At 39.9% G+C, this 27935-nt stretch overlaps 1 protein-coding gene across 2 annotated transcripts in view; it reads left to right on the forward strand.

Annotated features, from left to right (window-relative positions):
- CDK6 (cyclin dependent kinase 6) overlaps positions 1–27935 on the forward strand; it is a 256008-nt gene that overhangs the window by 105320 nt on the left and 122753 nt on the right. For both annotated transcript variants that reach the window (XM_058725094.1, XM_058725095.1), the window contains one exon: positions 12119–12286. In XM_058725094.1, the coding sequence (XP_058581077.1) occupies positions 12119–12286 (168 nt within the window). The remainder of the gene's footprint in view (positions 1–12118; positions 12287–27935) is intronic.

A 27935-nucleotide genomic window follows, 5' to 3' on the forward strand; every position in this document is an offset into this window, starting at 1 on the left:
TGTAGGAATTATGTGAAAAAAAAGTGACAAAACTTTACGGAGGGAGTCAGAAGAAGACTTGAATAAAATGAGAGCCACAATATGTTGCGAAAAGGAAAGATTCAAAATTATGAAAGACTCCCCAAATTATAATTTCTTAAAAATTAGTGAAAGGTGTTTGTGGAAGGATATGAGAACTTAACAAAATGATCTTAAAATCATTTGAGAACAATAACATGTAAGAATATCCAGGAATATTTTATAAAGAATGGAAAGAGGACACTTGCCCTACCAGATATGAACACAAATTCTAAATACTTAATTATTAAAGGAGAGAGATACCCTGTACCCTAAACAGAGCCAAACAAAGTCTAGAAACAAGTTCAAGTAGTTTAGAACATGATAAAAGTAGAATTTAAAAAGTGGGTAATTTGATAAATTAAAACTTCTGGCCAAAGATAGTATGCAAATAAAAGTAGAATACCACATGACCATTAAAAATTGAGCAGTAGATGAATGGATAAAGAAGTTGTGGTTTATATACACAATGGAATACTACATGGCAATGAGAAAGAATGAAATCTGGCCTTTTGTAGCAACGTGGATGGATCTGGGGAGTGTTATGCTAAGTGAAATAAGTCATACAGAGAAAGACAGATACCATATGTTTTCACTCTTATGTGGATCCTGAGAAACTTAACAGAAGACCATGGGGGAGGGGAAGGGGGGAAAAAGTTAGAGAGGGAAGGAGGCAAACCATAAGAAACTCTTAAAAACTGAGAATAAACTGAGGGTTGATGGGGGGGGTGGGTGGGAGAGGAAAGTGGATGATGGGCATTGAGGAGGGCAGCTGTTGGGTTGAGCACTGGGTGTTGTATGGAAACCAATTTGGCAATAAATTTCATATTAAAAAAAAACAAAAACAAAGATAAAAAAAATTGAGCGGTAGACCTGTATTCATTGATGTGCAAATGAGAGTCCAGTATACATTATGATGTGAAAAAGGCAATTACAAAATCACATACACTAGTATTCCTTTTATAAAAGGAAAATAACTTTCTATATGAGAATACATGTACAGAAAAATTACGGAAGGAACCACCAATGTGTTAATTGATTATGATTGTCTTTGGATGGGAGAATTGTGGGTGGTATTTTTTTTCCTTGTGTTTTGGCTTTTTTAACAGAACAAATATGTTTATTATGTTAATTATGCATTACATTTCTAATGAGAAACATAGAAGGTCTTTTTATTTTGGAGAACAGTGAATAGGAGGGCGAGACCCAGTGTGAAATGCCATGGCAAGGCTAAGTGAGGAGTGGAATGTCCCATTGGTTGTGGCAAACAAGTGGTTATTGGTGATCTTGGAAGAGCTGCTGCATCTGCATTCATTGTAGTGATGTGATGTGGATAAGAATTAGGAAAATGTGCATTGCTGTGTAAAGATCCTTGTCCAAGAAAAGAAGAGGAGGGGCTCCTGGCTGGCTCAATCCATGGAACATGTGACTCTCGATCTCAGGGTTGTGAGTTCGATCTCCTCGTTGGGTGTAGAGATCTTAAAAATAAAATCTTAAAAGAAAAAGGGGGCACCTGGGTAGCTCAGTCTGACTCTTGATTTCGGCTCAGGTCATGATCTCATGGTTCACAGGATCGAGCCCCCGTGTCAAGATTCTCTCTCTGCCTCTCCTGGGATTCTCTCCCCCCACACCCCCCCTCTGCCCTTCCCTCACTCATTCGTAAATAAATAAATAAATAAACAAATAAACAAAAAAAAAAAAAGAAGGGGGTCGCTTGGGTTGTTTATTGGTCAAGGGGCAATAGAAAGGGAAGAAGTCCCAGGTGTAGTAGGGGAATGGCTAGTAGAGCAAGGTACTTGAATAAGCTACATTGAATGAGATCCAGAGCATAAGGAGGGAGATGAATACTGTGTAGAAGGAAGGAAACCCTTCCTACCAGAGGATAAAGAAGAAGGGTAGATGCCAGTGCTTTTAAATTTGTAGGTGGACACAGGGAGGTAATAGCATCCCCTTGATGGAATGAGTGTCTCTCTATAGTGGAGTATAGGCTAGTGTGCTAAGAGAAGAAAGGGAGATGGTAAGTTAGGGAGACAGCAGTAAACATTCGGACTGGCCTATAAGGACAGCAAGAGAGCTTATTGGGGACCACGGGGGACTACCTGGTGGCACTATGGTAATCAGGATTTAAGACTGACTTCATATCGATAAGGGACACATACGTGATCATGCCCTACCCCTACCCCATAACAGCTGTCTGAATCACTGGTATAACAGCCAAGAAAGAGAGAGTGGTTGGGCTAACTGAGGATTAAGCTTTGTAAAGAAGATAAGATAAAATGACCAACAAGAGAGATGAGGGAATTGGCAGACCTAGCACATGGTGTGTGAAGAAGTTGCTCTGCAAATTTAATTAGTTATGCTGTCTGATAAGCTTATGTAAATTCAAGTGACATTTTGATATCCAAATAAGTGTGATTAAAGTAACTTAAACTTTTTTTATTAAAAATATTTTATGTCAGAGTTGAGTAATAACACATTCCTAGTTTTAGCCATGGAAATAAATGGTAAATAATGGAATGGGGTTAATGATGTCAAAGGTCTCTGAAGTTAAGGTACTAGCTAGGGCATCCTAGCTGCATAATGTTGAAGTCATGCAGGAAAATGGTGCGTATAGGGTAGAGAGGATGAGCCATAGTCCCTGAGGAATATGGAGGATTGATAGCAAATGATGACGATGAAGAAGAAAATGTTGTGACAACAAATGGAAGGAGGAATAAGTCTCAGAGAGAAAAAGATAACCCCCTGGAAGTGATAATTGGCAACAGGAAAAGAATGTTGATACAGGCCCCGTGGTGGGGCAGGGGCAGGGTGTGGGGAGAGAGGCAGCGCACACTGGCAAAGAGGGCTCTGAATGAAAGATAGTGACCTTAACAGGTTTCAGTTGGTACAATTTTAGTCAAGTTTGGTTTCTTATAATAATTGTCAACTGCAAATTACGGAAGACACAATAGAAAAAAAAAAAAAAGCTTTAAATAAGGGCATTACTGTTAAAACTACAAGACCAGAGGTGGGCAACCTCAAAGTTGTTCAGCTATTCAGCAATGTCATAAAGACCCAGACTTTTTCTCTCATTTATACTCTGGCATTTTATGCGTACAGATGATGTCTCCCTTTGTGCTTCAGGATGGTTGCTACAACTGCAAGTTCAGGTCCTCAAGCAGCAGCATTTAGTGTAAGATGCACGGATAGGGAGTGGGGGCTGGGAGGTGAGGAGGAAGTACAGCAAGAATTTTCTACTGTGGTCGTCTTATAAAAGGGAAAAATACTTCCTGAAACTCTACAGCAGATTTGTCCATACGTCTCGCTGGCTAGGACTAGGTCTCATGTCTATCCCTAGATCAATTTCCAACAAATTTATGGGAATGTGATTACCTTGGACCAATCATTCGTGGCTGGCAACCAACAATGTCTGGTACCGTAAACAAATAATAATATGCTCCACTCTGTGGAACAGAAAACCAACTTTTTGTAATACATTACCTCATTTGGAGAGGAGGGAAGTACTAAGGGAGGGGAAAATTCTCAAAAGAGGGAAATGAGAAGGAGAATGGGGAAAGATGAGAAGGTATTTTTCCAAATGCAGCCAATAGAGCATATTGTTTAAAGAAATTACAAATAATATGTGTTGAAATGGGGATATATCCACAGTATGTGGCTAAATGTTTTTAAAAAGATTACAAAACAACGTGAATAGAACAGAAACCGTTTGGGTCATTAGTCAAAAACCTAGGCAGTTGTACTTTGTATTTTCTTATTTATGCAATGCTGATTTTTATATCCTGCTCTGAAAAAGTTATAATTAACATTGCTATTTGTAGTTTCAATTCCTGATGACTTTCCACTGTGAGTTAAAAATAGCCATTGTGGTGACATAACGATTCCTTCTTTCAAACTGTCCACTTATTTAGTCATTACATTGTCCTTCAAGTACCAACATTTCCAGGCTTGGTGAAAATTAGTTATTTTCTTTTTCCTGGTTGGTTGAAACGGATTCTTTACTTACTTCAGCGTTAGCATCACTCCCAGGAATGAATAATATATGGATTCTTTTCATTCTGTCTTTAGGATACACATTTTATTAATGAAATTGGCATACAAAGCCACTTTTATTATGCTTTTATCCAGTTGCCTAGAAGCAGTAAAAATAGAAAGGCAGCACTTGAAATTAGGGGCCTTGCCTTTGTTTCTGCTGAAGAGCTGGTGAGGAGCAGTGTTGCCCTCCGTTATCCCTTTCCCACCATCCCTGACCCACTGGGCACAGTGGTGATGTGACGGGGAATATGAGGCAGTTTGACTGCCCTTTTCTGAAACAAAGCTCACTCATGACTCTTGCAGCTCATCTCCACCAGGTCCTCCCACTTATTGCTTGCTTTGAATTCACCAATTACATCCTTCCAGGTGGTCCGAGGTTTTAAGGAACCTGCTTTAACCCCCCTCTCTTGCTTTTCCAAAGTTTGTTTTGCCCTTTGTAATTTTGGGTGAAGCATTCTTTGTGTATTCCTGAGGACCAAAACGAGAAGTAGGGGGGGATCTGTTTATAAAGCAGTCTTTGCAGCCCATTGTTATCGTTGTGAATTGATCAGTGAAAGCTTGAAGGAGCTTCTGTCAAGTTTTGAAGTAGAGTAAAAGGTGTGTACTGTACAGTGAGCTTGATGTGGTGACAACAGCAGATTCTCCTTGAGCACAGAAATCGGAATGAGTGACATCGCCAGTGAGTGTATGACCTGCTGAATGATCCAGACATGGCTCTGTCATTCACTACTCCATTGCTTATGTAGAATATTGTACCATACTTTGTAGGAGAACTGTGATTTTATTTTATTTTATTTTATTTTATTTTATTTTATTTTATTTTTTTCAACGTTTTTTTTTTTTTTTTTTTTTTGGGACAGAGAGAGACAGAGCATGAACGGGGGAGGGGCAGAGAGAGAGGGAGACACAGAATCGGAAACAGGTTCCAGGCTCCGAGCCATCAGCCTAGAGCCTGACGCGGGGCTCGAACTCACGGACCGCGAGATCGTGACCTGGCTGAAGTCGGACGCTTAACCGACTGCGCCACCCAGGCGCCCCGAGAACTGTGATTTTAAAAGATCCTGGGACTGCATCTAGCAATTCCACTTCTGGGTGTGTGTGTGTGTGTGTGTGTGTGTGTGTGTGTATCTCCCAAATAATTGAAAGCAAAGTTGCAAAGAGATATATGTATACCTGTGTTCATAGCAGCATTATTAACAGCCACCAGAAGGTGGAAACCACCCATATGTCCCTCAACACATGAATGAATAAGCAAAATGTGGAATATACATACAATGGAATATTATTCAGCCTTAAAAAAGGACATTCTGACATATGCTACAACATGGATGAATCTTGAAGACATTATGCTAAATCACAAAAATACAAATACAGTATGATTCCAGTTACATGAGGTATCTAGAGTAGTCAAATTCATAGAGTAGAAGAGTGGTTGCCAGGACCTGGGGAGAAGAGAATAATAGGGAATTGTTCAATAGGTATAGTTTAAGTTTTGCACGATGGAAAAGTTCTGGAGATTGCACAACCTTGCACAACAAGGTGAATATACTTAGTACTGAATTATATACTCAAAAATGGTTAAGATGGTAAATTTTATGTTATGCGTATTTTACCACAATTAAGAATTTTAAAATAGGGGCACCTGGGTGGCTCAGTTGGTTAAGCGTCCGACTTTGGCTCAGGTCATGATCTCATGGTTCATGAGTTCAAGCCCCACGTCAGGCTTTCTGTGGACAGTTCAGAGGCTGGAATCTATTTCAGATTCTTTGTCTCCCTCTCTCTCTCTGCCCTCCCCGGCTCATGTTCTCTCTCTCTCTCCTCAAAAATAAATAAACATTAAAAAAAAATTTTAAACCAGCATTTTAAAATACATAGTCTTAATCAGCATAAACAAAAAAGGATCCTGGGCCTAGCCCGCGTTGTTGTCATTATTATTAAAGTGCTCTACTTTTTTTTTTAATGTTTATTTAATTTATTTTTATTTTATTTTATTTTATTTTATTTATTTTTTTTGAGAGAGAGACAGAGACAGAGACAGAGCACAAGCCGGGGAGGGACAGAGAGAGAGGGAGACACAGAATCCAAATTAGGCTTCAGGCTCCAGGCTCTGAACTGTCAGCACAGAGCCCAATGCAAGACTTGAACTCAGGAACTGTGAGATCAGGATGCTTAACTGACCGAGCCACCCAGGCACCCCCGAAGTGCTCTGCTTTCTTTGTGGCTTTCCCATCACCCTTTATATGTAGGCTGTCATGATCTTTTATTTCTATTCCTAATGCTAAACCCCTACCTTAAACCAGAATGTTGTCAGTTTAAGATACCTTTGTTGTATGTAATCCATTTTAGACTGTAGACTCCTGTAACATCCTTCATAGGAAACAAACTGGATAGGAGGCTTTTGTAGGAAACAAATCATTAGGAAGGTACTTCTATCAAAACTTGAATAACAAATTTGAAGACTGTAGTTTACACATTATAAGGAGAAAAAAATGATTATCATTGACTATAGCTTGTACATGTCTTTTTTTGGTTCTTTTTTTTTTTTTAACATTCATTTATTTTTGAGAGAGAGAGAGACAGAGCATGAGCAGTGGAGGGGCAAAGAGAGAGAGGGAGACACAGAATCTGAAGCAGGCTCCAGGCTCTGAGCTGTCAGCACAGAGCCCGATACGGGGCTTGAGCTCACAAACTGCGAGATCATGATCTGAGCCAAAGCCAGACACTTAACTGAGAGGGAAAGAGGGAGAGAGAATCCAAAGCAGGCTCCACACTCAGCATAGAGCTCAACATGGGGCTCGATCCCACCACCCTGAGATCACGACCTGACCCATAATCAAGAGTCATACGTTCAACTGACTGAGCCACCCATGTGCCCCTTATTTTTAGTTTTTAGACTATTGATGTACATTTTTGTTGATAAAATCTTGAGGATGTGACTACATCACATAGATCTATCCAAAAACCCAGAATTGTCTATTGAAAGCTGTCATTTCTGTGATTTACTATATAATATAAATTGGATGTTTTCATTATCTTTTGGAACTAATTATACTTTGTAGTTGGGGGAAAAAAAAAAGACCCAATGAAAAATCTTTTTCCCATTAAGAAAGCTTGAGGTAACTTTTCAGCTGGCTTGTTTGTTTTGTTTGTAAAGAAATAACAGGATTAAACTTGTAGAACACCTAAAAGAAATGATTACAAGGCTTTACAGATTTGTGGTATTCAGACTAAAGTCTGGAATCTTCCTAGGGGGGTTGCCAAGGACAATACCCCACCCAAAGTCCCTGGGAGCCAGACTTCATTCCATGATGGGGTCCTGTTGAAACATGCTTCCATGGCACGTGTTTCGGAAAGATACAGAGTGATGGCCCCAAGTGACTGTTTATCTGTCATGAGTATGACTAGATGTTTAAACCTCTTCCACCAGAATTGTGCATTGAAACGTAAAAAGGTTTTAAACCTGTGTTTAACTTAAAGAGCCTTAATTGGCAGTATCCGTAGTCTCACTGCATTGCATCATCAGGATTACTGTGAAATATTTGCGTCTTGTATAAAACAGATTAATTGAGATTAAAATCTTGAGGAGCTAATTTAAACGTATGTCTCACGTTTAAACTGAGTATAAACTGAGATAGAACAGATAATAAGCTTAAGTAGAGAATCCTTTGAAATATCTTTGATCCAAGCACTTCTTGTGATTCTGAAGTAAAGGTGTTTTTTCCTGCCTTGTTTACTGTTACAGTTTATTCATTCATATAATTCTCAGGAATTGGGACCACGTCTTCTTCTTCTTTGTGACTGGAGTCCCCAACATAGCTGCATATATTTTCCCTTTGAGGTTAGGTGTTCCAGTGAATGATGGTTAAAGGTTGAGGAGGGTCCCCAAATCACACTTCTTACAAGTCTATAACATGTATCAACCTACCTTACAGTTGAATTACTGAAGATCATGAGACTTGGGCAAAATTTTTCAAATCATTTAATTCAAAGCTCACATAGTTCAAAAAACTCTTGTAGCTGGGTATTGTAGGTTTAAAAGAAAGCCCAGTTTGCTCAACAAAAATATTTTTTAAATAGCCTAGTAAAATCTAAAGAATGTTAATTCTTATGTAAAACCAACCTACCATACATCTGTAAGCATCATTTACGTGGAATCAATGTTAGTGTAATTATACCAGTTGGCAGTATTTAAACTATGCTGGTGGTAATAGTTATAATGGAGCAAGTCTCTTTCCTGTGCCCTAGTCTTTAAATGAAGGAGAACTAAACTCTGGGTATAAGTTCCAAAATAACACAACTACTGGGGCACCTGGGTGGCTCAGTCGGTTAAGTGTCTGACTCTTGATTTCAGCTCAGGTCATGATCTCTCAAGTTGGTGAGATGGAGCCCCGCATCAGGTTCTGTGCTGACAGCACGGAGCCTACTTGGAATTCTCTCTCTCCCTCTCTGTCTGCCCCTCCCCCACTCAGGCACACATTCTCTCTCTCTCTCTCAAAATAAATAAATAAACTAAAAAAAAAATAATAACCCAACTAAAACCAAATAGTAATTACTATGGCATATCCCAGGGAGGAAAATCATGTAGTCACTAAAAGTCATATTGTATTGGGGCACCTGGGTGGCTTATTCGGTTAAGCATCCAACTCTTGATTTTGGCTCAGGTCGTGATCTCACAGTTCTTGCGATCAAACCCCACATAGGACTCTGCGCTAACAACATGGAGCCTGCTTGGGATTCTCTCCCCCCCCCCCCCCGCCCGCCTCTCTTCTCTCTCTCTCTCTCTCTCTCTCTCTCAAAATAAATAAAGAAACATTTAAAATAAAATAAAAATGAAGAGGTTAGAGTGGGAGAGAGCCAAAGCATAAGAGACTCTTAAAAACTGAGAACAAACTGAGGGTTGATGGGGGCTGGGAGGAAGGGGAGGGTAAGTGATGGGCATTGAAGAGGACATCTTTTGGGATGAGCACTGGGTGTTGTATGGAAACCAATCTGACAATAAATTTCATATATTAAAAAAATAAATAAATAAAAATAAAATAAAATAAAAATGATATTGAGTTAAAAAAGATACATTGCAAAAGAATTTTGTTGAAGTGGCAAAACATTCATAATGAATTATTAAATGTTTTTAAAACAATCACAAAATAATGTGTACAGAATAATCATTTTTATTTATAAATATATTTACATATTAGTATTGTTTGTATGTGCTATACATTATTTAGCACATATTTATTTTTTTTTATTTTTATTTAAAAAAAATTTTTTTTTTAAGGTTTTATTTATTTTTGAGACAGAGAGAGACAGAGCATGAACGGGGGAGGGGCAGAGAGAGAGGGAGACACAGAATCGGAAGCAGGCTCCAGGCTCTGAGCCATCAGCCCAGAGCCCGACGCGGGGCTCGAACTCACGGACCGCGAGATCATGACCTGAGCTGAAGTCGGACGCTCAACCGACTGAGCCACCCAGGTGCCCCTATTTAGCACATATTTAATATGTAAATATATATTTATACCTACAAATACAATAATAGCTGTAATTTTGAAAGACAAGACAAAAATTATTTAACAGTGAAGTTTTCTCTGTTCTCTGAGTGATAGGATTTTGAGTGATTTCTATTCTTCCTCTGGATTTGTAAAAAAAAATTTTTAAGTTTCTGCATTAAATATATACAAGTTTAATAATTAAGAAAGATGTATGTCCTATATAAATGAATACACAAGTAAAAGCAATACACACTTTTTATTATTAAATATAATTTATTGTCAGATTGGTTTCCATACAACACCCAATGCTCATCCCAATGGGTGCCCTCCTCAGTGTTGTTGGTTTTTTTGTTTTTGTTTTTTTTTACTCTGTGGATCAGCCTTTTTATAAATTTAGATGGGCTTTATTATTACTTAATGAGTTCAAATTTCAAAAATTTTATTCTGCTAATTGGCTGCTTAAACTGTTTGAACACGAAAAAATGAACCAAACAGATTTATTCTTTGTGCAGTTTTACGTGGTTGATGTTCAGCATGTAAGAAGTTATAGGTGACAAGTCAGCATGGCATTACTTTAGGTTAGTCAAGCTGTTTAAACTCCAGGGCTTACAAATCGTGTGCATACGTTTCCAGTAGTGACGGATTTGCCCCAGTAGACTTTTGTTAACATCACACACTTTGTTTTCACACTAGAAGTGTGTGCATTGAGAGGTGTGTGACCTGCAGTGGTTCTCAGGTCTTGAAGAAGTGACCCTCGACAGTGCAGTCTTCTGCAAGGGTTTTGTCCTTGAAAACTTAGAAGGCAAACCCTGCCCATTCAGAATATCCATTGAGGTGCATCAGAAAGGATTCTAGTACACCTGTGTCATTCATTACACACCACTGCTTAGTGCTTTGTTCACTGACCTTGTGGCACTGGCCACATTTTCTTACGGGTGTTTGTGACTCTGTCTCCCCCTGGGAAATGGGACACTTTAATGACTGTCATTCATTGAATGCTTAATATGTGCCAGAATTGCACTACCCCTGTTTGCATACATTACTTCATGTAATCTCATTACATTATTTTTAAAAAGTAAGCACTGTTTTCTCTTAGTTTTATGGAATATTGAGGTTTTGGTTTTAAACAAGCCAGGATGTAAAGACAGAGCCCCCAGCTCTGAAGGAAGAACCAGTACCATAACCCTATAACCAAGTATGGTCCAGCTAGTGAACAAATGTGTCCTTGCAGCCCCTGCCAGCTGTGAAGCCCATGATACTGCCTTACCATTTCTCTAACCCTTATGTGAACAAAATAATTCCATCCTCCCTTGTTTCTCACGATATTTGGGGGGGTAGGTCAATCTTGTTAACCCTAGATTTCAAAGGATCAAATGCTCAGGGTCTTAAATTCCTACTTTCAGACACTGTTTCTGAGTTTTAAATCTTATAATTTACCAGTCCCAAAGTTAGAAGAAGATGTGACATTAGGTTTTTTTCTGAATATCCGCCATTCTCCATTCCATAAGTGGTAATAGCTACCATTTATTGAACGCTCACCACTGCGTTAAGTGCTTTACAAACAGTGATCCTAGGAAGTAGGCTTTGTTGCTTTCTCATTTTACAGACAGGAGAATTGAGGCTCAGCAAGATTAAATGGCTTACCTGGCTTTACATGCTCATTTGATCATTGATCTAATAAAGGAGTGCACTGGGAATTTGAATTTGAACTCACTTTTTCTAGACTACAGTTTCATCAACACTATTTCTTGAATAGTGGTGTTACTTTGGGCTAATTACAAACACCTGTTTCTTGGCCTATAAAATGAGGTAATGATATTATTTACCTCAGTGTTTGGTTGTGCACTGAGTTTCTAAACAGAAAGTGTTTAGAGTGGTGGTTGACCTGTAGTGACTGCTTAGTGTTAGGTGCTATAAAAATAATAGGAATTACTGGGGCGCCTGGGTGGCTCAGTTGGTTAAGCGTCCGACTTCAGCTCGGGTCATATCTCATGGTTGGTTAGTTCGAGCCCCGCATCGGGCTGTGTGCTGACAGCTCGGAGCCTGGAGCCTGCTTCGGATTCTGTGGCTCCCTCTCTCTCTCTGCCCCTCCCATGCTCATGCTGTGTCTCTCAATAATAAATAAATGTTTAACAAATTTTAAATAATAGGAATTATCATTAATATTACCATTTACTGGATTTTAATTGTTGAAATAAAAAATTAAATCATATAAAAGTATATGAAGTAAAAAGTGTCTCCCTTCTTACCACCTACTTCCTCTCCCTAGCATTAACTACAGACACCAGTTTGGTATTTATCTTCCAGAATATCTCCTATGCCATCTGAACCTATTTTTAAATTTTCCTTTCATTAATAAAATACAGGCTGATGTGAAATTTTTTGTAGTGACCTTGAGAATGGCAGACTGGAGAGATGGAAAGGGAGACGAATTCATTTATTCAGCAAATACCCGTCAAGTACTTCCAACACAAAGGATTCAGTGTGTTAAATTTATCGTGACAGTTTATTGATTTTCTTTTTTGTTTGTTTGTTTTATTTAGGATATGATGTTTCAGCTTCTCCGAGGTCTGGACTTTCTTCATTCTCACCGAGTAGTGCATCGTGATCTAAAACCTCAGAACATTCTGGTGACCAGCAGCGGACAAATAAAACTGGCTGACTTTGGCCTTGCCCGCATCTACAGTTTTCAGATGGCTCTTACCTCAGTGGTGAGTAAGAAAGTGCTATTCTTTCATTAGGTTTATGTTTCCTCTTTTAAATGATGAACTTCCCCATACCATGCCCCTAATATTATTACTGCCCATGGTCACCTGGGGGACAGAATGGAGCCTGGGTGGCTCAGTCAGTTGAGTGTCTGACTTCAGCTCAGGTCATGACCTCACAGTTCATGAGTTTGAGTCCCACGTCAGGCTCTGTGCTGACAGCTCAGAGCCTGGAGCCTGCCTCAGATTCTGTGTCTCCCTCTCTCTCTCTCTCTCTCTCTGTTCTCTCCCACTGTGCTCTGTCTCTCTCTCAAAAATAAATAAACATTAAAATAAATAAACAAACAAACAGGGCTAGGAAGAAAGGGTTTTGCTTACAACTACAGACACATCCAGACTGGGCTTGCCATGAGTAGGACCTGTTGCAAAAATAGTCTGTTACATTGTAGCCGCTAGAAAAGACTCAGTTACAGGTTTCCAAATGTTTTTTGCCATAACCACTATTTCCAGAACTGCATATGCAAAGTCTGGGGAAATACAGCTCAAGGGTTAGGGAAGAAGGGCGTCAGGAACATTGACCTGTCTGTAGTGACCTGGTTTGAGAAACAGCTAGGTACCTGCAAAGGTGTGTGAAGGCGTTCTTCTGGAGCTGTGTTGCTGTGAAGATACTAAATTTATAGTAAACTTGGATAGCCCATGAACAAGCAGCACCCCACACCCCACACCCCACACCCCACACTGGGGGAAGCCTTCATCCAAGCCAAAATACAAAGAGCAAACCCAAGGCCCTATGTTGGCAGAGAATGACAGTTACGGTATCCTGTTTATTTGGTCTCATTCAGACACAAAACCATAATAAACTATTGACTTCGGTTACCTTCTATTTCTCCTTCTAGTTCATTGTTTCTGAGATGAATTTTTGTGATATTCTGCACCCAGAGTATAAAAAGAGCCCAGAAGTAGGCACCAGTAACTCTTACCTTTGAAAGACCTATTTTATATACAGTGAATTCATGCAGAGATACAGAAAGCCAAGGAATGTCCCTTTACTGTGCCGCTTATTTGGGATAGGAGTTTGATGCTGAGCATCCCTTGGGATCCGTGAACACTATAAAAATTGCCCTCAAGGCATTAGATTAAGCCTTAAGAAAAGGAATCCTCTTGGGTCAGTATGTCATTTTTCACCTGGTCCATCTTTAGCCTCGAAGTGATTCTCAGTCAGGGGCAGCACTGCCCTGGGTGGAGGGCACAGCTGAGAAATGGATGGCAGCATCTTTGGTCATCTTAATGACTTGGGGAATGGCAGTGGCCACAAGGAGGCTGCTATTCTGCCTACCAAAGAATTGTTTACTGAAATTCCAGTAATGCCTCAACTGAGAAATAAACAGCAGGGGAGTTGGAAATTTTCTAAGAGAGAGAATTTGTCTTAGAACAACATTCAGTTTACAAAAGTATTCCATTTCCTACCTCCAAAATATGGATACTACAACCTGGACACTTAAGACCACGTCCTTTCACAACATTGTGTACTTTATAGAGGATTCCTTGGAGTGTGTCACCATTGTTAAAAGAGAAATCATACTTGTTTTCTCTTTGCCCATCACTTTTGAGAAGACAAGGCACAAGATGGTATTTAAAGGATATGCCTCAGCTTTGGGCTGGGTCAAGGGAGCCCTTGTATTCTTACATAATCACAGCAGAAATGCTGAGTATGTGTGTTTCCTCACTGGGAAGGGTTAGGTAGGCTGCTTCCTTAGAATGTAGTTGCAGTCCCTGAGGAAAAGCTTAAATAGGCTTTGTGATCCCTGTGGTCATCAGAGGTAGCAGATAGAAGGCACTGATCTTAGGTACATTAATTGAGGGAAAGATGAGCCATAACTGAGACAGACGCTTTATTTTGATCACCCCCAAATGGGCACAAAAAATCACAAATAAAAACAGGAAACTCAGTTGGTTTTGTTTTGTTTTTGTTTCTTTTTTGCTTATTAAATTTGAGGAATGATAGCCCAGCTTGTGCGTAATATCAATTAACATTCCATTCTTGCTGACAGTGGATATGTTCAGACAGGAAAATGTAGACAAATTATTTCATAGAGAAAAAGGGAAAGGCAGTCATAAATACCTGATTTTTCAGTGTCTAGTTTGTACTGCATACTCTATTTCTTATAGTGACATAAAGTAAAAAATACTAGCAACCAGGAAAGACACTGGGAACAGATTTGACTTTTTTTGCAAGAAAGATAGCTGGAATTTCATGCCAGTAATAAAGCTTATGATTCCTAAAGGTCACTGCATTTAAAACTTTTCCCATTGTTTTGTGTTTTTCGATTTAGGGAAAATCCACTTAGTATCGTGATGCATGTAGTTTACGTACAAATGGCGATGTATAAAGACTTAGAAGCACAATTTTTCAGACTGAACTGGTATTTATTTTTAGAATTTCTTGAAGAGAAAAAGACTGCACTCCACTTCCTGGAAATACACATTTTTTAGTGGGCTATGTCATACCGGACCTGGGAATCAACTTAATCTGTGGAATGTTAAAGGAATTACAAGTTAACTGATTCGAAACTGACATCTAACAGCCATGAGAAGTGCTTATCTATTAGTCATCTTCCAAACCCTGACTCAAATGTCCCCTTCTGGCACTCCCTACAGAAATCAATCCCACCTTCGTCCCTCAGTGTTTCCAGAGTAACATCTTATTAATGTCCTTCATAATACTGCTTTCTGTTTTGTTTGTAATTATTTTGGGAGTCTGCTATATCAGGCTGTAAGCTCCTTGAAGGAATTAGCCTTAGAGGTAGAAATTTAGGACAATTGTTATAAGTCTGGCCCATAGTTGTAGCTGTAGGTGGTGCATAACTTAGGGTGTATAAAAAATGATGAAGCTTGTCTTCATCTGATAGGGGAGGGTTAATTGTCCTTTAGATGCCTGACTTTACTGGGATGCCTCCAGCATGACACTCAGATGTCTTTAGAGAGTATTGGATACTTGCTGCTCAGTATACAATCAGACGTGCACGTGTACCCATACAGAGAAACGGTGTTTATACCTATTTATTCAAAGGTTATAGAATTAAGATGTGAATGGCTACCATGGATACCTTAGACTCAGGCAAGAGAGGCCCCTGGCCTGGATCTCATACTTTATTTTTACTTAATGTTTGTTTATTTTGAGAGAGAAAGCAAGAGCATTCAAGCAGAAGAGGGGCAGACAGAGAGAGAGGGAGAGAGAAAATCCCAAGCAGGCTCCGTGCTGTCAGTGCGGAGCCCCGTGTGGGGCTCCAACTCATGAACCATGAGATCATGATCTGAGCCGAAGTCAAGATCCGGACGCTTAACTGACTCAGCCATTCAGTCACCCCTCTCATACATTAGAGGAGCCTGCACTGGCCCCTCTCCAGCCAGGCCTCCATTCATGGAGCGTGGATTCCAAGGTGCAAGGCATATTCCAGCTAGAGCCTGAGACCCCTGACCCTCTGTTGCCTCGCTCAGGGCATTGGAATTCCCTGACTGACAGAGAACTGCATGGACTTGCCTCAGGTCCTAACTCCTGAGAGCAGATTGCACCACTTGTGTGTTCACCCAAGTCAGAAGCAACGGTTCGCAGTCATACGGGCAGAGTGTGGACGTTTGGATTGGAGTGTCCGTAAATATGTGCCTGAGACCCCTTGTGGTCCAAGAAGGATCTGGGTCTGCAAACAGCGGGAGGGCCCATTACACTTGCCACCTGACATGGGTTCTTTTTAGCAGCAATTTCTCTGAAACCGTGAAAATCAACTTCTGTGACCTGTCTTGAAATATTGCCTGTGTGGGAAACCGAAGAGAGTAGGGGAAGGTTCTTTCCATTGCACATAAGTAATGCACGCAAGAATCATGACTCTTGTGGTTCTATGATCTCGGTGACAGAAGTGTTTCAAGACTATGTGCTTATTCAGTAAAATGACTGCAAGGCTAGCTAAAATTATATTTAGAGTCATTCTAAACTTGCCATTTCTAAGTACTTCCCATGTCAGATGCATTGTACGGTGCACCTCATTTTTGTCTGTCAAGATCAAAGAGAAATGGAGAGCAACCACTCAGCCAATGATCATCCATGATTGTGCAGGCAGGTCTGACAGGGAGTCTGAGAAGCAGAACCTAGGACACCACCACTAGCCCGAGGATGACTATGATAATCTTGAAGCACGGTGAGCAATGGCTCAGGGAAGGAGCAGTCTTCATATCTCTATGATGCAAAATCTTTACTATGTTTTTTTCTAAATTGGATCATACATCATGCAGGGTGACACCACTGCTATTAGATCCAGTGTTTGGAGAACTCTTTATCAACCATCTCATTTTGGAAGTAAGGAAACTGACACTGTGCAGGCCGTTTGTGGCCAGGTTAAGTCTGAATTCACCAGATAGATTGTAAATAGCTTGGGGAATTCTAACATCTATATTCTGGCTCTTACCTACCATCCCCTTTCCCTTCCTCTTCACACCATAGGCTCCAATACTTCAGGGGACATCAGACTATTTTCTGTGGAATTATTGGGTCTGCAAAGGGCATCCAGAGATTCCACAAGTGTCCCAATAGTCTGTTTTCTAAAATGTATTTTAAGTTTTGTTAACATTGTAATTAAAAAACAACTAGGTCATGCCACATTTAGACACAGGGTAGAGGCATAAAGGGAGGCATGAACTTACACCTCCTGGCTAACTTACTTTCTATGCAGACCTCAGAATAAAACTTCTGCTGCACTTGTGCAGACTGGAACATCTTGTAAATGTATCGTTGCTTAGGAAGCACCAAGCATTCTCTTGATTCGGTCCTGTGGGTGTCCACCCCCTTAAAATCACACAGATGCATAGTCGCAACAGTGACATGCCGTGCTGCACTCGCTGTACATCAGACTATGTCAAGGGCCATCCAGAGCAATGCCAGTGTTGATGTGTTTATATCCAGATGTAATTGCCAGAACACCCAGACAGTTATAACGAGCCAGTCACTCCCTAGGACAGTCACGAGAAATCTGCCCATGGATAGAGACAAGACTGCGCCTTAAAATGAGGTCATTCCTTTTACCGTCTCTAACTTTTCACATGCTGAGATAAAGTCCAGGAATGGCCTGCCATAAACCAGTTCCTGCTCTGCAGTGAACAGTCTTACAGCTCATTTGGACAGTATATTTGGAGGGCCTTTATCCAACCCTTACACAAAAGGTACAATTAGCATTTTTCCCCCAAATGCCTGTGTGTAGTACACATAGTCTGGAGAAAAAAAATCCACATTGTACTGTAATGGAAGAGTAAGCAAGTTTTCCGTCTTTTTAGTGACTTAATGACATTCTCACTAAGCTGAATTATATTCCCCTTCTCCAAAGGTCTGTTTTTCCATATCATCTGTCCTATTAAGAGACACTTGTGTTCTGAAAACATCTTCCACTCCAGAAATCACCAGTGACAACAAGTAAATAATAAACATGGGAAGACCTTTCTTTGACAGCTCTACAAATTGGAAGAATTCACTTGGGTTTTTTTTTTTTTTTTTTTTTTAATTTTTTTTTCAACGTTTTTTATTTATTTTTGGGACAGAGAGAGACAGAGCATGAACGGGGGAGGGGCAGAGAGAGAGGGAGACACAGAATCGGAAACAGGCTCCAGGCTCCGAGCCATCAGCCCAGAGCCTGACGCGGGGCTCGAACTCACGGACCGCGAGATCGTGACCTGGCTGAAGTCGGACGCTTAACCGACTGCGCCACCCAGGCGCCCCTGTTTTGTTTTTTTTATGTGGAACTTACTGATGATCATTCATCTATTTACTACCACAAGTATTACAAAAATTGGAATTGCTTACAACCCATTCTTGGCCTCCAGCAATACATGGTTCCCTACTCTCCCCCTAGTTTGGTAGCATTCGGTAAATACTGAAGGAATCTTGCAGATTCAGAAACCTTTGATAAGCCTAAGGGAGAAGAGTAATGAAATGGAGTTGTAACATTCAGTCAACAAATAATTACTGATGACTTTCCACGTGCCAAGCATTGTCCATGAACCTCAAAGATGATGGGGACTAGAAATGGGCACGGTCTTTGCTCTCCTGGAGCCCATCATCAAAATGAGGAGACAGATCTTCATCACATAGTCACACAAAGGGATGTATAGTTAGAAACCAAAGTGCACTAAAGGAAAGGAACACGCTTCTATCAGGCCCTGTGTCTCAGGAGCCCTCACAGGCTGGGGTCAGGGAAGCTCTCCCTGCTCACCCCTGCCAGAATGTGAGATGCTTGGAGGGTCTCCTGTCGGAACCTGCCTGGATGCAGGCCCCGTGGATGTGCACATCACGCAATCTGCACTCGTTTTCTCTGTTGATGCTTGGAGTAGTTCACTTTCCAGCAGCAAGTGGGTACCACTAGGCTGACACAGTGAAGCAGGACCAGAGATAGGAGAACAGTATCATCTTTTACAGGAGAAAGTATATTGTTTATGCTTGTTTCCTCTTCGTGCGTGTTGTATTTACTATGGAGACCTGGCAAGGTTTGTGCCTCAGCTTGGGCAGCCGAGTTACTCCCACAGAAGCCTGCAAATGCTGCCAGTGCATACTGAGTAAATCAAACGAAGAGCATGAATCGAGTATAATGGAAAAAACCCAAAGCCCTGTCGCCTCAGCACCTCAGCGAAAGTGCAGGACAAACCTCTGAAGCCGGAAAGGCTCCTGTAATTCCCTCCCCACTCGACATCCCCTTGCCATGACACAACCAGGTCTGTTTTGTGAAAATTTCCAGTTGCCAGTACATATTTCATAGTTAACAATGGAGTGTTTGTGCCGGTTTCGTTTTCACTTTCACCAGTGAGGGAAGTGGAACACAATGGGGCAGTGCACAGAGCTGGGAACAGGACACGTTTTCTTTAGGATTCCCAGGGCTGGGTACGTGGAAAATGCTAGAGCCAAAACAAACATGAAAACCCATCCAGATCTTTCATTTGCACATTCTCAGTGGTAATAAAACATTTTGAGTTACCATCTTAGAGGTTAACTCTGCCTCCGTAGTGAAGGCAAGCATTGATGACCACTGTGAGAATTTCTCCCATGTAAAAAGATAATGTATTCCATACTGTAAAGAAAGCTGCTGTGGGTGTGTACATGTGGGTATTTAACTGCACCACGTATACTTGTGAAGTTAACTGAATGACTGCTTTCCTCATTTATAAAAGATAGTCCTTCATCTGACTCACCTAATTCTATCTAGCTTCTTCATAAGTGGTCACTGTTGCCAATTAGTTCTGGATGAAAACGGTTTAACTGTAATGCTATTGCCTGGCGGGTGTTTTACTCGAAGAAAGGACAGGATGTTCTTTGATTCCATACATCTGTTTGGCCACCGTGTCCTATCGAGGTACCATAAAGACAGGATCTGCTTGTCACCTAGGTTTTTATATGACCTTCTATAGACACCCTGTGTGATGCCATTCAGATCTCAGAACTTGAGGCCAAGTCTGAGTGTAAACACCAAGTATTGTCTAAGCCTGGCAAGATGGAGTGCTTTTAGAAAGGTTTTTTGCAGACAAAGGGTTTGTCAGGGATCCAGAAGATAGAAAAAGTTCTGTTTAACATTTTTATGGGCATGTGCCTTCTTTGGTTGGTTAGGGGCTTGTCCAGGAAATTGTATTTAATGAGATAATTTCACTCCCCTATATTTGCCTAACTCAGGTGTGTTAATGTTCATCCAAAGGAGTAGAAGACAAAATCCTTAGAATTGAATATAAAACAGTGTTTCTATAACTTGCATTTTTACATCCTATTTCACATATTCTTTGGATATGTGAGCTTTCTTGTGTTTTACAAATGTTGCTACTTACTTCCAGATAAGGAAGGGAAAAGCAGTAGTATCTTCATTTTGCTTGGACTTTGGCAGGTCTCATGGTATAAGTTCCTACGCTGAGATATGTTATTGAACTTCTGTTAATGTATCCATTTTTATTCCCTGAATCCAAACCTTACACTATTTGAGTATTCCCCACAGTACCTTCCTGGCCCATGGTGGGCACTCGATAAATACACGATGAAGGAATGAAATGAATCCTCATGATTCTTCAGTGCCTAAAGAATGAATTCCAACTCAGTAGCATGGCATGCAAAGATTTTTTTGTAGTGTAGCCCCAACCTACCCTTCTGTCCTGCTGCTGAGAGACCACCCCAGTACACATAAACGTATATTCCCTGTCATCCAAAAACACCAAATTTCTCACTTACTCTTTGAACATTCTTTCCCAGTTCCCTGCTTTCACCAATGAATCAATGAATGAATTTCCAACTCGGCATTTTCCATGTTGCTGCTGGGGTCACTGCATCATCAGTTACAAGGTTTTGTGTTTGTGTTTATAAAGCATCTAAATGTTTGTTTTGTTTTGTTTTGTTGGTTTAGACACAACTTTCAGCTAATCTTCCCAGTTGCCTGCGTCACTCCCTGATAGCAATTTGAGCTCTGAGGAAGTAAAACAATTCCACTTGCACTTATACTTTGAATGTCTGTCTGGGCAGTCATTGCTAACCTTCAGATAATCATTGTCCTTCATCCCTACTTCTTCAATATCATAAACTTTCATGCACCTCCCCACCTTGTGCACTTACATTTTCTGCATGCTATGTTTTAATTAAAAATTAAGATCTTTTGGGATCTTTGGAGGAACCATGATGTTATGGGGAAAGGTTGATATGTCTGCATTGTAGTTTTCTTTTAGTTATTTTATTTAGTCTACTTGGGTTCTTGAGATTAGGTCCATGTTTCTGTTAATCTGTATATAGGTCTTTCCAAAAGTGAAGCTCAGACTTTTATATGATTGCTTTATAATGATGGATTTTCTTTCATATTTTATTGACCTTATTGCTGATATGCCAAATTGGTTTCTAGATGATGCTCTTCAGGTTGCTGAGCTGTTCCCTCTTACTGCTCCCGCTTTCTGTTTTCCTTTCCTCTAAGGGATTGAAGCACAGAGTTTGAATGACATCGTTGCCCCGACATCTGTACGGATACTGATGATTTTTAAATCCCTCATAAATTTGAATGTTAAACTTTACAGTTGGCTGTGGAGGAATAATCTACCTTCAAGTCTCAGCGAAGCATCCAAAAGAAAGCAAGGGAAAGCGTAGGAGAATTTACTTTAGCGCTGCTCATATATTTATTTTGAAGGTTGGCAGAATCTAAAAGTGGGGCTGTAAATTTAACAGCTCAGCCATAAAAGCCCCAAAATCAAGGAGAAGAATCTCTACTCCTTCTAGGTTTGGGTACAAGGTTTCTATTCTTCTTCCATCTTAAATTTTGTTTTTTAATTTCTAAAGCTACCCTTCCCTTCCCTCTTTCTCATTTTCATATTGGTTAATTACTTTTTTAAAGGTTACAATGCTATGAAATGTAGGGAAGCTCTAAATACTTGCTGGGAGACTTCAGTTGATCGATTTCACAGTGACATTGAATACTATCTGTACCTTATGTAACGCTGGGTGATTTCAGTGAGGTGGGGACTGCACATGGTATCAGTTCTTGTGGGAAAATATGCTTCAGTGGCTTACTGGCACCGCTCTTGGAATGTGGCATTTAAAAGTACCTTTTTACAGTGGGAAAGAATTCTGTCAAGAATAAACAGTCTGACCTTGTTAAATGGGCCAAAGTCTGTCTGTAACCTAGTTCCAGAAAACTAGCTTTTACTAGTTTAGAAAAAGCAGATACAAAAATTACAATTAAAACTCTCTAAAGGATGGGAAAAGTTACTATGAAGAATATGAAATTCCAAAAATGATCCTCTTCACATGTATGCATGAAAATTTCTTTAGATGACTATAAAATCCCACTCCTCCGGAGTGGATGAAAGATCAGGGCTACAGTCCGAAAAAGCAGATGTTCTTTTTCCTGGAAAGACAAGACTGGCTTATAGAAAGGAGCCGTGGGAGTGGCTACGTAGCATGGACCAACTGTGGGAAGCCAGCAGGCTTGAGGAGATGAAGGAGTAAAAATTGTCATCGACTCCCCCATTGCCCACAGGTTAAAAAGTCTGAATATTCTGAGCTCTGGAATGCAACAGTCCGTTCCTAACTTTTCTCTCCATCCCTGCTGTCTCACCCACGCCAAACACATCCACACACCCTTGTGATCTTGCCACTTCAGACCTCTTTCCTCCTGCATGAGACAACATGCCATTAGATTTTGTGCCTCCGTGCCTTAGACATTCTCTCTGCTTAAATTGCCTTTCCCTTCTCAGCCTAACAAACTCCTGCTCATTCTTTAAGACTCTATGCAAATGCCATCTCCTTTTTTGAAGTCAGCTTCACTCTGTAGCATAAAGCTAGCCATTGCTTCTCTGTGCACATTTGATTTGCCTCTAATATAAGTCCATTTCAGCACTTGGCTAACAACACACAGGTACATGGTACTGCTCTGTGAATGGAGAGAGAGAGAGAGAGAGAGAGAGAGAGAGAGAGAGGGAGAGAGAGAGAGTGTGTCTTATGAAATAAGAGGTTTCTGAGTAGAGGAGTGGAGGGAGGCTGCATTGGGGGTACTGAGTGAGTTTGGGAAGAGAGGCTTCCTCTAAACAGCTTCCCTGAAAGGTATTACATTTCTGCATCTGTATCAGTATCCGTTTTGAAATTACAGCACCAGAAACCAAAGTTGTTTCATTGACCACTTTCATTGCTAAAAACCTTGTGTTCATATTTCCCTGGTATTTTGGAAAACCAAGACTTGATTTCTTTTCCTCAGATTCATGACTAGTAATTAGTTGGTTAGGTGTTAGCAGAGTATGCTAGATCTCAATGATGCTTTTTCCAGTACTAGCCATTTTTCATGTTAAACAGCTAATTTATCAGTAAGAATTTAAATTGGGGAAAATGTTTTAATGGAGTTACAGTAATAACCAAATCTTGTGTTCTAAAACATAGCTTTAAGAAAAGTGTGTTAACTTAAAAAAAAAAAACCCTAATGTGTAAAATAGATAAATAATCAAGTACTTTACATTTGCATTTTTACAACCATATCAGGATTATACATATTTTGTAAAGCTTCTTATTCTGTCTGGCCACCCAGTGTCTTACTGGGGGTATGTACAAAGGTAGTTAACAACAGCCAAAAGGATCCATTGTGAGTGTAAGTGTTGAGTCCAGGAAGAAAGAAACTCACATGTTCTTCTTTTACCCAAACACAAATTGGCCACTCTCATGCCTTTTACTAGCAAGTTGAGGTTAAAAATGTAGCATAGCATTTAAGATTTTGACAAGATTGAATAATCAATCCATTTGAAGCTAGTAAAACTTCAAGTGTGTACTTTCTTTAGTAATTTTATAGCAAGCCAAAATATAGTATTTGTCTAGAATATCCGTCATTCTACTTTTATACCTAAAAGGACTCCTTGATTTTAGGACATACGTCTGAAATGCCACATGCAAGTGCATGTTGCTGGTACCATGCCTAGAATGTCATCCAGTTTGTATTTTCCCTCAAGGTTCTTTCTCATTGGTAGTTTATGTGCTCCTGTTTTTAAGGCATCAAATTTTTCCAGTTTTTTTCCACCAAAAAAATTTTTTTTCATTTATTTATTGTCAACTTAGCTAACATACAGGGTAGTCTTGGCTTTCAGGAGTAGATTCCCGTGATTTGTCACTTACATACAATACCCAGTGCTCCTCCCAACAAGTGGTCTCCTCAATGCCCATCACCCATTTTCCCCATTCCCCTGCCCCCATCAACCCTCAGTTTGTTCTCTGTATTTAAGAGTCTCTTATGGTTTGCCTCCCTCTCTATTTGTATCTTTTTTTCCTTCCCTTCCCCTATGATCATCTGTTCAGTTTCTCAAATTCCACATATGAGTGAAATCATATATCTTTCTCTGACTGACTTATTTCACTTAGCATAATTCCCTCCAGTTCCATCCACGTTGTTGTGAAAGGAAAGACTTGATTCTTTTTCATTGTCAAGTAATATTCCATTGTTTATATATATATATATATATATATATATATATATATATATATACACACACACATCTTCTTTATCCATTCATCAGTTGGTAGACATTTGGGCTCTTTCCATAGTTTGGCTATTTTTGATAGTGCTGCAGTAAATACTGGGGTGCATGTGCCCCTTCGACTCAGCACTCCTGTATCTCTTATTTTCCCAGTTTGTGAGTGTAGTATTACTATTAGTCATGCAATATTTAATAAAAGTATTATATTCATCAGTTGCTTTAAACTTCTGATATTTATATCATCCATTTGCTCTCTAGTTTTATTTTTAGAAATTTGATATTGGGAGACATTTTTTTAGAGGGAGAATTAGCATTACAGTTATCCCTGCCTTATCCACAGAAGATATGTTCTAAGACCCCCAGTGGATGTCTGAAAATGCAGATAGTGCCAAACCCCATATTTACTATGTTTTTTCCTATATATACATACCTATGATAAAGTTAAATGTCTGAATTAGGCATGCTAAGAAATTAACAACAATAACTAATAATAAAGTAGAACAATTACAATAATATACTGTGACAGAAGTTACATGAACATGGTTTCTCTCTCAATAGTTTATTGTACTCTATTCACCCTTTTTCTTTTTGTTTGTGACAATGTGAAGTGATAAAATGCCTTTGTGGTGAGATGAAGTGAAGTGAATGGCTATGACGTAGCATTAGGCTTCTGTTGACCTTCTGACAATACTTCAGAAAGATCGTCTGCTTCCAGACCATGGTTGACCACAGGTAACTGAAACCACAGAAGGCAAAACCACAGATAAGGAGGGCCCACTGTATTTGTAGAGATAGTTCACCAAATCCAGAGGCATTTTCTGCCATTTCCTCTGCATTGTCTTTGTGGCATTTGTATGCATGAGTCAGAACCCTCCTCTAAACCCTTATCCTTCCTTAATCCATTTTTTAAGTCTACATTCTTTTTTAATTGCTACAGTTATTTTAAAGTTCAAAAATTCCAGATAGATAAAAAAAGAAGGAAACTCCTCAGTAATGTTTCTTCCCCAAAAAGCTACTGTTAACAGTTTGGTGAATGAAGTTTCACACCTTTTTCTATTTGTATGCAATCATAGGTGTGTGGAGACAATACATACACAATGATTTTTGTTTGTCTCTGCAGGGTCTTTTGTTGATTTAATGTATCTTGTGCATTTTTCCATATCTAACACTGTAGGCTGTTTATTTTTCTCTTACCTTCACTATGTAAATGTGCCTAACAGTTTTCACCCAGTCTCCTAGGATGAACCTCGCGGTGATTTCTTGTTGTGTGGCTGCAGTGTGCGTCCTTGGGCATATATCTTTTTGACCAAATACTAACCTTTTTGTAGGGTAAGTTACAAGAAATGGCATTACCAAGACGAAAGATGAAGAGTATGCACATTTTCCCCTTTTTTAAATGTTTATAAGAAACTGCCAACTGTCTTTTAAAGTGGCTGTCCCATCACATCTCCTCCTATCCCCCAGCAGTGAACAGGACTTCCTGTTGTTCCACATCCTCACCAACATTTGGTAGTGTCAGTGTTTTGAATCTTGGCCCTTCTGGTAGGTGTGTGGTGGTGTTTCATTGGTTTAATGGGTATGCCCATTTCAGAGTCTGATAGTGCCAAATTGTTCCTCAAAAGGATTTCAGTTCTCCTTCTCTCTTCTTAATGGAATATGATTGAACTCTGCTTTGTCTTTTTGGAGTGTCTTTGGTGATCCCCTTTTCCTGCTCTTCCTGCCCCTCCTGCCCACTAAGAAAACATCCTAAACGTTCACACCTCAGTCCATCCTCAGATCTCACTTGGGTTATGGCTTTAACTCCTATCTCTATGCAGAAATGTCCCCTCCCACCTGTCAGACCTCAGCCCCGCTTTCCCATTCTGTAAGGGGTGGAAACATTTTCCCTTCTCCCTTTCTAGGTTCTTTGGCTAGTCTAATAATTACATTCATATATAAGACAGATTAACAGGAAAAAGAACAGACCAACTTCATGTATACAGGAGCCCAATACAAATACGAGACCCAAAAGGCAACCAGGGAATTGAAGCATATATAATTATCCTGAGCTAAGGAAAAGGGGTAGGGGTCCAGGGATACAAAAGAGAGGAAGACCATTGACAGGAGGCAGAGGAGATGTTTAGAAAGGAAAAAGTACTCTTATGCAGATGAGTTTCTTAGGTAAAAAGGTATCTTTGGTGATAGCTCTCTTCCTGATTCAGGCTCCCTCTCCAGTGTAAATTTAGGCATTTGAGGAGAGGGTAAAGAGCTTTTCCTGAATCTACTGGGTTTTGATTGCCTTTAGCTCAAAACGATCCTCATGCCAAAGTGACATGTTTTGGGGTGACAAATTTTGCAGCCCTTCAGTCCCACCTTTGAAATGTCAAGTAAGAAGTGTCATGGTCCAGAAGTTAAGTTGATAGATTGCTCCATATCTCACTAAACCAGTCTGTCTTGAGAAGAGGTCATTTCAGTTAAACAGTTATCTCATTTCAGAAGGTGGTGGTGCAGCTGGGCTCCCAAAGTTAGGCCTACATCGTGCAAGCAATCAGGTAATTAATGAGAGGCATTTCTATAGAAACAAAAAGAAAACAAAAGTTAATGGCTAGAGCAAATTATTAACCCAACCCTGAGAACTTCCAGTTGAGAAGATTTCTAGATGTCAGACTTGAAGCATCTTAAGATGGAGTGAGGGCAGGGAGTGGCAGTCTGATAAATATTCCTGGTTTGCAGTTGGAATGTCTCTGATCATATCATTAGGTCTCCTGGGAAACTTTGAGTAGCCCATACAGCAACAGGCACAAAGAAGATTGTCTAACATGAGCTATTATGACAGTTTCTCTGAAGTTTAAATTAAGTTGTCTAGCTTCAGTTTGTAGGACTTCAGGAAAAAGGACAGTTTTAGTTCTTAGTGATTCCAACTCAAAAGATGAGAGAAAATTGAAAACAGTAGTTTGGAGAGGCATAGCCAGATATTGGAGAGAACTAGAAGAATTCAGGATCCAGTCCAGTTTACAGGTAGAAAACAAACTTCAAAAACAATGCACTAAAATCTAATGTCTATAAAGGTACAAACATAATTTTTCTCTCTGAAATTGCTGCCATTTCTACCAAAGATAATCATGGTAAAACTAATTTGTTTGCAAACTAAGTCTCATTTCAGTAACTTCGGCCTGATTAGTTACATAAGTGCATCAAGAATAGCAATTGATCATATAGGGTCTTTAAATCTGCTGTTTTGGAACTTTTCATGAGGAATCTCCGATTGAACTTCCAAAAACATCTTGAGGCTAGGAAGCCAAGCCAAGGTCTTGCCCTCAGACAAAGTATTGCCATCAATACCTATTGATCTGGGTGAATTCCTCTCTTCTCACATTCCTAAGTATTCTGAGGTTCCTGTACCTGCCAGGAAGTGACCTTCCTTACTCATATGGTTAGGCTATCAAAAACAATGAAGCCTAGGTATTAAGTTATTTTTTTCCCAGGGGGCTCCACAAAGTCAGACTTCGTTCCTTAAAGCTGTCTGGTCAAATCTGAGTCTATGTCCATTCTCAAATCTGACATTCTAGTCAAAACCTTGATGATACTACCAGTGCTTCCAGTTGTGTTCTGTTACAAAGAGAACGGATTCTGATTGCACTTATGCAAATAACTACATAATAAATATTGCCAT

This window comes from Neofelis nebulosa, chromosome 4, assembly GCF_028018385.1.
Source record: "Neofelis nebulosa isolate mNeoNeb1 chromosome 4, mNeoNeb1.pri, whole genome shotgun sequence".
NCBI classification, from domain to species: domain Eukaryota; kingdom Metazoa; phylum Chordata; class Mammalia; order Carnivora; family Felidae; genus Neofelis; species Neofelis nebulosa.